Source organism: Tasmannia lanceolata, unplaced genomic scaffold (genome assembly GCF_043159265.1).
Source record: "Tasmannia lanceolata isolate RefF3 unplaced genomic scaffold, GAP_Taslan_0.1 ptg000006l, whole genome shotgun sequence".
Taxonomy (NCBI): Eukaryota; Viridiplantae; Streptophyta; class Magnoliopsida; order Canellales; family Winteraceae; genus Tasmannia; species Tasmannia lanceolata.
The window spans coordinates 44,754,683-44,766,231 of record NW_027518683.1 but is presented as its reverse complement, the minus strand read 5'-3'; the positions used below and the strand labels follow the sequence as shown (position 1 = coordinate 44,766,231).

The 11,549-nt window shown below is 39.2% G+C and overlaps 1 protein-coding gene and 1 pseudogene across 1 annotated transcript; one reads left to right on the top strand and one right to left on the bottom strand.

Annotated features, from left to right (window-relative positions):
• Positions 1 to 637: 637 nt before the first annotated feature.
• LOC143879067 (putative disease resistance protein RGA3) lies at positions 638 to 4,913 on the top strand. The gene is made up of 6 exons (XM_077381261.1): positions 638 to 941; positions 985 to 1,277; positions 1,349 to 1,768; positions 1,928 to 2,324; positions 2,636 to 3,869; positions 4,435 to 4,913. Exons 1-5 carry the CDS (start codon positions 638 to 640, stop codon positions 3,850 to 3,852), a joined length of 2,631 nt encoding a protein of 876 aa, XP_077237376.1. The 3' UTR covers positions 3,853 to 3,869; positions 4,435 to 4,913.
• Positions 4,914 to 5,720: 807 nt separating this feature from the next.
• Positions 5,721 to 10,939, bottom strand: LOC143879066 (uncharacterized; annotated as a pseudogene).
• Positions 10,940 to 11,549: the final 610 nt, after the last annotated feature.

The window sequence follows — 11,549 nt, the reverse complement described above, 5'->3', positions numbered from 1 at the left end:
ATTACACTCGAAACAGAAAAAAAAAACGAAAAGATAGAAAGACTTGCGATTGAATTAAGAAGCAGCCAAAATGACGATAATAAAATAGTAGAAATTGTGTTTGTTATAAATCTCTCGAATGAATTGGGAGACCTTGTTTTTTACAAGAATATTTGTTACAAGAGATTTTCTAGGGACTTTAGCAGAAGGGCATTTCGCGGCTGGCTGTTGCATGAGAGAGCAGCCACACAGGCTCAATTTTCACGAGATTTTGTCTTATTTGGTGTGTCGTCAGCAGGCCAACTAATCCGTCTAATTTAAACTACTAATCTACTAAACAACTTCATTTAATTCATGTAAGGTTCTGTTTTCATGTAAGAGCCAGTCACAAAATGCCCTTATGTGAAAGTCCCTAATAGATAGACATAATTTAAGAAGTTTCAACAACTCTTTGAAATTCAATAATCAAACAAAAGCTAAATCATCCCTCTCTCTCCATTACTTCATTGCAAGAAGTTGAGCTGATACCTCTTGCCTCTATAGTGCTTGCTTCATTATTTGTTGTTGCAACAGCAGGTCCTGAAGCTCCTGCTATTTTCTCTACCTGCACTATAGATAGAAACATCTTGGGGTTGTCTTCTTTTCAAGAGGAGAAGGTATGGTAGAAATAGGACAAATGTTTGTATCCCATCTTATAGATGCCATCTTTGGCAATTTGAAGGAATCGGCATTACAAGACATTAAATCAATATGGGGTTTTGGGGAGGAGCTGGACAAGTTAGAGAGCACAGTGACAATTATTGAAGGCGTGGTTGAAGATGCTGAGGAAAAGCAAGTTAGTTCTAAGGCTGTTCGAAAATGGCTTGGAAAGCTCAAGAATATCGCTTACGATGCTGATGACTTATTGGACGATGTTGGGACTTGCGTTGATGTGCCAAGTTCAAACAAGCAAGAGACAGAAGGTAGTCCACTCCATCTCCTCCTTTTTCAGTTCTAATAATCCAGTTCTATACAAACGTGGCATAGCACGTAAGATAAGGGAGATTAGAGAGAGGTTTGATGTGATAGCAAATGAAGGACGATACCTCAATCTGGAAAAGAGAGATGGAGGGAGGCCTCTCCAAAGAGAAACTAGCTCTTTGGTAAATGAATCTGATGTTATTGGTAGACAAGTCGAGAAAGAGAAAATAATACAATTGTTGGGATCAGATGATGATGAATTGTCTGTTCTTCCAATAGTTGGCATGGGTGGGCTTGGGAAGACTACTCTTGCTCAATTCGTCTACAACAATGAGAGGGTAAAGACGCATTTTGGGCTAGAGCCTGGGCTTGTGTGTCTGAAGATTTTAATGTATTGAGAATAACAAAGGCACTTGTTGAATCTGCAAGTGGAAGCAAGTGTGATCTCTCATACCTGGATGCCGCGCAACATCACCTCGAAGAGAAACTCAACGGTCAGAAATTTTTAATTGTTCTCGATGACGTGTGGGGTGAAAATCAAATTCATAGCTGGGACAGTCTACGAGCTCCTTTTGGAGTTGGAGCAAAAGGAAGTAAAATTATTGTAACTACACGAGATGAAGGGGTTGCAAGAATGATGGGCGCAATTCCTTTGCAACAGTTAAAGGGTTTATCAAATAATGATTGTTGGGAATTGTTTACTCGGAGTGCAGGAATTTCAAATGCCCATGCCAAATTGGAGGAAATTGGTAGGCAAATCATGAAGAAATGCAAACGCCTGCCTTTGGCAGTAAAGACATTGGGGGGGATTTTGTCTTCTAAAAGGAATGTGAGCGAGTGGGAAAGAATTTTGACAAGCGAAATATGGTAGGATGATGAAAATAAAATTTTGCCAGCTTTGAGATTGAGCTATCACCACCTACCAACTAATCAAAAGCAGTGTTTTGCCTATTGTGCCATATTTCCTAAAGATTGTTGGCTTCGGAAGGATGTGCTGGTCCGGCAATGGATGGCTGCGGGCTTCATTCAACCCAAAGATATAGGTGGGGAGATATTTGATGATTTATTGCTAAAGTCTTTCTTTCAATATTATACTCAATTGTCTGGGACTTCATTTTACGTGATGAATGATCTCATGCATGATCTAGCAGAATCTATCTCAGGTGATGAATATTTTAGAATGGAAGATGGTACGTCACGAACCATCCCTGAAATGGCGCGTCATTTTTCAAGGATTGGCGACAAAGAAGGTTCAATGTCTTTGGAGGCCTTGAACAAATTTAAGAGATTGCGCACTTTACTATTGATAGATCTAGCTTCCATTGACAAGCTGATTCTTAATGATGCAGTCATGGAGTTGAGATGCTTGTGTATATTGGATTTGAGTTGGTCAAAAATCTACAAGTTGCCAGATTCGATTGGCCATTTGAAACATCTACGCTACCTTGACCTCTCTCTCACGAAGATAGATGGGCTCCTGAATCAGTAAGTAGTCTGTGTAATTTGCAAGCCCTAAGTCTGAAACAATGCCAGGATCTTGAAGGCTTACCCGATTCGATTGGCCATTTAAAATATCTACGCTACCTTGACCTCTCTGGCACGAAGATAGATAGGCTACCTGAATCAATAACCAGTCTTTGTAATCTCCAAATGCTATATTTGAAATTTTGCTTTAATCTTAATGGGTTACCCAAAGGTATCACGAATCTAGTTAATCTACGACATATTGATGTAGATTCGAGCCCGAGTGGTTGGCAGTTGATGCATTCGATTTGTTTTCCAGGAATTGGAAAATTAACTTCTCTCCAAACATTGCCGGCATTCAAAGTGTGCAAAGAGAGTGGATGTCAGATTGGAGAGTTGAAGAACATGAGGAACATCAAAGGAGGAATTCGCATTTCGGGTCTCAAGAATGTGCAAAACATAGAGGCGGCAAAAGAAGCCAATTTAAAAGATAAAAAATACCTTGATGAGTTAGTGATGGAATGGAATCGATATGATAATTCAGAAGATGGAATGGTTAATGACGAGACGGTCTTGGAAGGCCTCCAACCCCATGCAAACCTCAAAAAATTACTCATAAATTTGTATGGTGGTGTCAGCTTCCCAAGTTGGATAGGGCATCTCTTTAATTTAACAAGCATTGCCTTTGAGTATTGTAGAAAATGCAAACGCCTCTTGCCTCCTGATAGCCATCTTCCCTATCTTCGTGAGCTTACCTTAAAGAATTGCCCCAAGCTCGAGGCATTTCCCGAAGCCAACCTTCTTCCTGCCCTCACAATGCTGCGTATAAGTGAATGTGAAAAATTGAGGGCCCTCCCGATGCTCCCATCTCTTTTTCAATTAGAACTAGAGTGGTGTGGTGAGAAGCTATTATGCTCGTCAGTGCCTAACCTCACCTCTCTTTCCATATTGACTATTAGAGGATTTGAAAGCCTAAGATCACTACCACATGGGTTGTTGAAACCCCTAACCACTCTTCAGAGGTTACAAATAAGCCAGTGTGATGATTTGAAGTGTTGGTCCACGGAAGACTGGTTGCAAGATCTACCCTCTCTCCAACATTTGGAGATCTATAGCTGTCGCAACCTAGAGTCCTTGGCAAATGGAGAAGGGGCCAAATGGAGAGGGGGGCTTCCCATCACACTCAAAACACTAGAAATCTCTTTCTGTTCTAATCTCAAGTTCATGCCCACTCAACTGGAAAATCTCACCTGTCTCAAAGAATTGAGAATCTCAAACTGCGATCAACTCTATTCCCTGTTTCCTGATGATGAGAATAATGATTATGGCCTCCCCACCACACTTGAAAAGTTGGAGATTTTATATTGTCATAAACTGGAGGAACAATGTAGAGAAGGCGGCCAAGATTGGCCCAAGATACAACACGTCCCCCACATTGTCATCCGTTAATCGTCATCCAGGCATAGGTACGATCTCACTCTCTATTTAAATATTCTACACCATTACATTGGTATTATTAAAATCTGTTGAGTTGGGTGTCTTGAATTAAACCCGGTTGGGTCCAAAATATTGGCCCGTTTATAAGGGCCGTTAAAAGCAAGTTTGGGCCTGCGTTATAAAAGGGGGTTTTTACTTTTTTGGGCTATTTTCGAGTCTTGTCTTTCAAAGAGGGTTTTAGAGCTCAAAAGAAGTGGAAAAGGGTATGCTAGGGTTTCTTGGGCTATTTTGGTGCGAGACACTGATCATCCCTTGTAATCTCTTAATCTTCTAGTGGGTTTTTCTTTCGACTCTGCCATGGAGTAGGCTTTGCCGAACTACATAAATCTTTGTGTCTTTGTGTGATTGCTTGTGTTTGTTCTTTCATTTTGCTTTGCCATTGAAATCACAAATTGCTATTTGAGGTTTTTCACAACAAAATATCCATAATTTTAAGAAAAATTAAAAGAATTGTACCAAGAAAGATCCTTCCGTATGAATATGTTGAAGCATTGATAGAGGCATCTGAGAAAAAAGATGTGGTTTTGATTTCAGGATTAGAATCAGTGCGAGAAGTGAGTGTATGGAATTCGCAAGTGGAAGAAGCTTCTATAATGCATATGAGATTAGAATCAGCCACAGGATTACATCTACGGTCAAGATTTAAGAGATTTAAAACCCACTACAAAAGATTTTCCTTCCTCATGCTTCTCAGGGCTGGGTATTATGCAAATCAAGGTTGAAGGGCGGGGCTGAATCAAAACAACAGTCATTTATCCCTAGGGAATGTGGTGAAGAAACTCTGTTTTGCGGCTAAGCTATTACTTCTTTTTCTAGATATTATCAGGGTGATAGTGGGTGCATTCATTCCTAAGAGATGTTTAGGTGGCCAAAGCATGTATCAATGAAATAGAGTTTCATTTGTATTGTGAAAACTTGATAACATTCAAATGGAATTGTGGCATTAAATCATGTAAATATTATTATATGAACCTGAACCTTCCATGAGCTGTGAACTCATGGTCTATATTTCCCATTGCTCATTGGTTACCACAACTTCCACGGACATTTCAATTGATATAGATGATATGGTGGAGGCTTGGGTCCTCATGGCTGGTTTGGAAGGAGAGAAATAGAAGTGTCTACAAGGGAAACAACAAAGGGAGCGTAGTATCTAGCAAATGATTTTATCTTCTGTGGTGACCGAGCTTTGCTGGTAGTGGTGGACTTATTCATAATGATGAGAGCATTATCAGATGGGCCTGTTCGGTTCTGATAGGTATGACGGATTCTAAAGATGCAGATGTCCTAGCTCTCTTGAGAAGGAGTTGGGTTATGGATTCCTCCCTCCTTAATTCCCTAGTAGTGTAAGGGCACTTGCTCACTTCATATATTGGGTGAATTTAGAGTCAGGGTATCATTGGATATTTTTTGATGCTATGGAGGAGATTGTGGATATGGTGGAGGGGAATGCGATGTCCTTTGCACACATCCTCTGTTCAGCTAATAATGATGCAGATCATGCGGCTCGAACTGAGGTTGAGATGCCATTGAGGAGATTGTTTGTGTCACCCACTAAAACCCACCCAGTAGGAACTAGGAAGCATGTTAATTAATGCAGCAGAATGCACCACATGAATATCTATGGATGAAAAACTAGGGTCATTGTTCCTTCAAACACTGACCTCGCACTATATAGCAATTGACATAATTAATCTAGATGAACCAGTAGTTTACACACTGCCTTCTGCTTGATCTTGATGGAATATCCTAAACCACTATTCAGTCTCCTGATTAAAAAAAAAAAGAACCAAGCAAACAATCTGGAAGGAGTGAAGTAATCACCTTTAAATATGCCCATGTTTTATTATTATTATTTAGTTGTTTATCAATTCCAACTTTGCCTCAAATCTACAGCTGCAATTGTATTCCCGTTCAAAATATAAAAGCTGCATTCTCCTCTGGGGAACCCATCACAGAATGAAAATTAACATATAAAAACAGGGAAAACCTGCATCAGACTCTGGGCAAAATCTCAGTTTTAATGTAAAGCCCCCCATCCCTAAACCCAAACCATAATTGGGATAATCTCATTCTTGAACAGTGCCATTTGATGCTGCACTGTCCATGGGTTCGGCTTCAGCGGACTCGTCTCTCACATCGCCTTTCTTACCTGCAATGGGGGTCAAATGCACCGATGAGATCTACAGGATAATCTTACCAGTAAATACAATAAAAGTTTTTATGGCAGGCAAACAGAAAGTAAAGGGTGCACACCTTTTTTCTTCTTTCCCCGCCTTTCTTCTTCGTCTTTGTGCCCAGAGCTAACCAAGCCTTGATTTCAGGGTCATCATCGATCGCCTTTGTAGGCTGCAACTCCTGCAAAGCATAGGATGTGATCCTGTCTGATCCGTTCGGCATTCACCAAACTGTGAACTTTATATGAGCAACAAGGTCTCCTGTAATCACCAGACTACAAGTTAATTAAAACCCGCCCACTTCCAAAACAAAATTCAAATGGCTAAATGTCACTCCACGTGGTTTACAACACCAGCACATACTAGATGCCACTTTGTAGACATATTCAACTGATGATACACATAAATTTCCAGACATTCACGCATATAACACGGAAAGCTACATCCCTCTTTGGATTGCAGGAATTTTTGGGAAAATTTTGAAAATGAAAAATATTTCAAAATTTTGTCACTTTTTTTTAATGGTAAATTTTGTCACCTTTTTTACATGTAAAAAAAACGATAACTTTTTCTTTGAATGATAAAGAAGTTTATTAGTTTGGAGAAGGGAGAAAATACAGAATGAGATCCTCACGGAGGCAGAAAATTGAAGAGGTCAAGAGACTCGCGTTGAACTCCTAATAAAAAACGATAACTTGAACCAAACCTATTCAATTTTTTTTAGAGGAACCTTCAATTTATGATAATATCCCTCTAAATTAACTATAATCACATCATTTCCCTATAAATCATGAAAAGAAGAAAAAAATTCCATCAGAAATGTTTTTCTTGCAATCCAAACAGGGCCTAAAATACAATTTTCATTTAACGGAGCATAAAAAACATTGTTTAACAGACCAATAAACAAATAAAGCATCGGACTCGAAGTGAACTGAACACTTACCGGGCTTTTCATGCAGAACTGGATATGGTTGCTAGAGATCGTGATTCATACATTCAACTAGTCCCAGCTGGGCACGCTTCTCTTCCAGCGCCCTGTTAAAAAACACACAAGATTATTATTGTCGAGAAATTTTCAAGAATTATTAAGACACTTAAATATTTACTCAAATAAAAATGGTAAGGAGCTGACAAACCTTGCGGTAAATGGCATAATCGGAAATTTCTGACTTATTTCACTGAAGATGAACCTTGATGACATCATTTTCAAGTGATAATTTTTGTCGACGGCTCTTCTATAGATGGTTGTCTGCCTCTCATCCAACAGCTTAGGCTGCATTTTAAAGCATGTAGCAGTTGAAATTCCACAGCAATAGACTCCAACATGGAATTTGACAGTTTCAATTGAGGAAATATCGGTTAAGGAATTTGTCCTCACCTTGCCTTCGCCTGTGCTGGTAACTATATCAATGGCATAGACTTCATTCTCCTCGAATTCTACATCATCAACTTTGGTCTCGGGGTTGGTTACGCTCAGTATGACCTTGTTCCCATCAATAACAAACTGTTTAAGCTGATGGCTGTGGACACCTTCAACAATTTTTCAATCGTAGGCAGCAGCAACTTTTTGAATAGCTTCTGTTACATATAGGGTTTGTGAGTAAATGTAACTAATTATAAAACTTAAAAAAAAATAACACAGGAAGAGAGTATGATGTATTCTTTTTTTGAAATTATAATAGATATCTAACAGATGCTCAGAGCCACAGACTCTGGAATCAAATCAAGATAAAACACCAGCCAAGACACAAACAAGTACAAAAGACTAAGTTATGAAATGAAGTGGTGTTTCCAACATAAATATTTGAGTTATGTTTCTACCACAAATCAAATGGATATATCTAACAGATGCTAAGAAAGGAATGAGAAATGTAATTTATTAAAGTAACTTGGCGCTTAACAATCCAAAGCACATATTGCTAGGATACGTCTTTTTTAAAGTTTTACGACAGAGATCTATTTTTCTATGCACTCATCATATTACGCAATCATCGTTGATTTTTCAGCACTCATTCTTTGGACCGTTCTGTGACGAAAACAATGGGTTCTTCACTTTTTTAAACATAGTTTAAGGCAATAAATGACTTCAATGTGAGAAGCATTCAAGAACACTACCAAAAGGGCTACCAGTAACATTGAACTTAGGTCTACAGCAAGAATGGGGCATCGGTCGAAAGTAACTTTCATTTGGAACTTAACTAAATATGGACAGGCAAAGCCCTGGACTTCAATTTTTGAAGTAATATAGAAGGAGTCCCAACATTCATCTCTGATGTAAACAAACTTCAATCAGAAAATTTAACACCGGTCTTCAATAAATAAACCAGTGAAGCCCTGACCTTCAATTTTTTAAACAAATCAATCAAAATCTTTCACTAGCAAATTAACCAAAAATGTAATCCTCGAACTACACAGATTTCTTCCCATGTCTACAGTTTATCTAGTCTCAAGCAAAGACAAAAATGCATAGAACTAGTTCTAAACAAAGTGACACATAATGCTGAGCTCGTTGGCTAAGTTTGTAGACTAACTCTACAACTATTACTTTGTGCTCAAGTGCCAATCAGTAGGCAATAATAGCTTTCTTGATACCATTAAAAAAAAGCTTTCACAAATAGCAACTTAATACCTTCCATAATGAAGAAGAAATACAAGCACAAAACATTTAAAAGAGTAAAACAACTATAGAGAAGTCTCTGTCATAAAAAAAATTATGGCAAATCGGGTAGAGGGGGTCGGGTTTCCAAAGACCCTACCCTACCAGAGAAACTACACCGGGTCGGTTGAGTTTTTTTATGGGAAAACCAAAGATTCATAAAACTGACCCTACCTGGGATAGTTTCTCCTGTGGTTAGGTTGAGTCGGTTTTTTCACCAACACTCATTTTACCTTGAAAATACCTAACATGAATGATGTGCCATTAAGCAATAGCGTAAGCAAAGATTCAAATAACAGCTTCGGATTTGGAAATGCTTCTCTTGTGAAGAGATATTTGATAGGGGTGTCAAAGGATCCACTTCGGGTTGGATCCACCCATGTTACAGTCACGATCCATTCAAATTCCTTATCGGTCTGGTCGGAGTCGGATTGTTCTTCAGATCCTACCTTCCACGTCATGATCACGATCCATTTTAATTCGGACCGTCCATCGGAGTGTCCTATTATGTTCCTCTAAGCTAAGTAAACAATTAATTTTTTTAAAAGGAGATAGAATGGCAGTCCACTATTAGTGTCTCTATCCATTTTCTTCAACTAAATTAAAAATTTATCTATGTTTAATCTATGTGTGTAATAATGCTTGCAAACAATAAAACTAATCAAAATTACATACACAAATATAATGTATAACTATTATCAAAGAATATAATGCATAAAGAACAAAACCCCTCTCTCTTTTCCTTCGTGAAAGTATGAAATGAAACGACTGAAATGAGTGAAATCCCATTCCCATCCGATTCATTAAGTGATAAGAGAGATTTTGAGCAAAATACCCTTCATAGAATGGTTAGCATTAACAAAATTTGGAGGGTATTTTTGTAAACCATTTCGGATCGTGACTATCCAATGGGCATCTGTGGTGTGCCCATACACAATTCAAAAAATTTTGGATCCCAGATTTGATGATCCGAAATATGCCCATGGATCCTATTCATATGTTTAGATCCCGTTCATTAATGTTCGGATTCGGACGATTCATCGGACAGTCTGGATCCATTGACGCCCCTAATATTTGATACAACTAGGGCCCGTTTGGATGCTGGGAAGATTTTGATTTGGATTTCTCACATTTGCATTGCTTTTTGTGTTGTGATTTGGGTCCAGATCAAATCCTTGAATTTCCAAATTAGTTAATAAGAGTGAAAAAAAATCAAATTTCCAAATATACTGTGGAAATAAGTAATTGGAAATCCACAGATCTGGCAGTTTCCTTCACCCTCTTTGCTCCTCAACCACTTCCCGGCAATAGGAAGTTCCCCCTTTCCTCTCTGTCTTCCCAACATGAGTTGGCAGATCTATTCATTCTGTATTCAAAACTCAATTCCAAATCCAAATACAGAATATGAGGCAACCAAACAGGCCCCTAACGGTTTTCACTTTGTGGGATTTGAATGAATGAAGGAGATTAAAGGAGGAAATTGAGGGGCGTCAAACGCCAGGTGAGTTGTGTAATAAGAGAGGAGTATTAGGGCTTTATCTTTTATGTTTCAACGAAGAACTGGGAAAAAAAATTTATGTTACAAGGCTCCGGTCGTTTTTTGCGTTTGTATTCTTTAAACCCAACCTGACTCAAGTTTGGGTCGGTTCTTTTTTCTTTTTTTTTTGAAGAGGTAACGAATTATATTGCAAAATCAAGAGCAATACAGAGGGACAGGGCGTCCCCAGGAGAAGCGAAGGCCATTAGTAGTTCTCCGCCTATGAGTCAGCACCGGATGGATTGTGGAGACTAAATCCCTGACCTCATCAATCTTAGACACAAGCCGCCATGGACCACAGCTCTTCGTCATAGCCCAATCCACAGTATCGGAGGAGTCCCCTTTGACAATGAGTGGCCCAAACCCATGATCAACATATTTCTGTGGCCCAAAAGGGAGGGCTGACACCTCCGCCTCATTCACATCACAGGCACCAATAGGCCCAGAGAAGGTCATGCGAGTAACACCATTATGGTCTCGAATCACACCACCAATACCCGCCCTACCCGGATTGCCCCTTGAGCTCCCATCGAAGTTGAATTTAAACGAGCCCTCCGGTGGGGGATTCCAAGTAGGAGATAACCGGGTAACGGACCTTTTTTCCGCAAATACTGCAAGCCAATTCCGGAGGAGGTCCCCAGGTAAATACGGAATACTGCCTTTGGTCATACACCATTTTATGATAGTTAGCTTAATGTCTAAGATGATATTGAACCAGACGTGAGGGGGAGTATTAAAGTATAAAAGATTAAATAAAACCTTCTCCAACAACTTAAGCTTTTGGAGTAACCGGTAAGTTTCACATACCAGTTACTCCAAAAGCTTAAGCTGTTGGAGAAGGCGTTATTTATTCTTTTATACTTTAACACTCCCCCTCACGTGTGGCCCCTCTATCTTTGGGTTGGCCTACATGTGGCACATGTGGCCTCACTTTTGGGTTTGGCCATTGCATGTGGATTTTGCTATCAAGGAGATTTGAACCCAAGCGTTTGCTCTGATACCAAGTGAAACTACCTGTTACTCCAAAAGCTTAACCCAACCCAAGACCCATGATTTCTAAACCCGACCCAGGATATTTATGGGTCGGGTCAATGCGGGTCAGGTAAATCCCGACCCATGTTGCAACCTTAATAAAAACTAACCTTTATATCTTACTGTGACATAAGGAACTTTTAAATTAATTGCAATATGTGAAAGGTCAATAGAGCAAGAGATAAGAATTCAGGGAAACCTGGTAAATGAAAAAGTGTTGATCCATTTATGATCAAGAGTTGAAGCT

What these genes read in the sequence shown, in the direction of transcription:
- LOC143879067 (XM_077381261.1), top strand. Translation starts at nt 638, where the DNA reads ATGGTAGAAATAGGACAAATGTTTGTATCCCATCTTATAGATGCCATC. An exon ending in TTTTGTCTTCTAAAAGGAAT is followed by an intron (nt 1,769 to 1,927) that starts GTGAGCGAGTGG and finishes TGGCTTCGGAAG; the next exon opens with GATGTGCTGGTCCGGCAATG. An exon ending in CTTGTGTATATTGGATTTGA is followed by an intron (nt 2,325 to 2,635) that starts GTTGGTCAAAAA and finishes GGTTACCCAAAG; the next exon opens with GTATCACGAATCTAGTTAAT.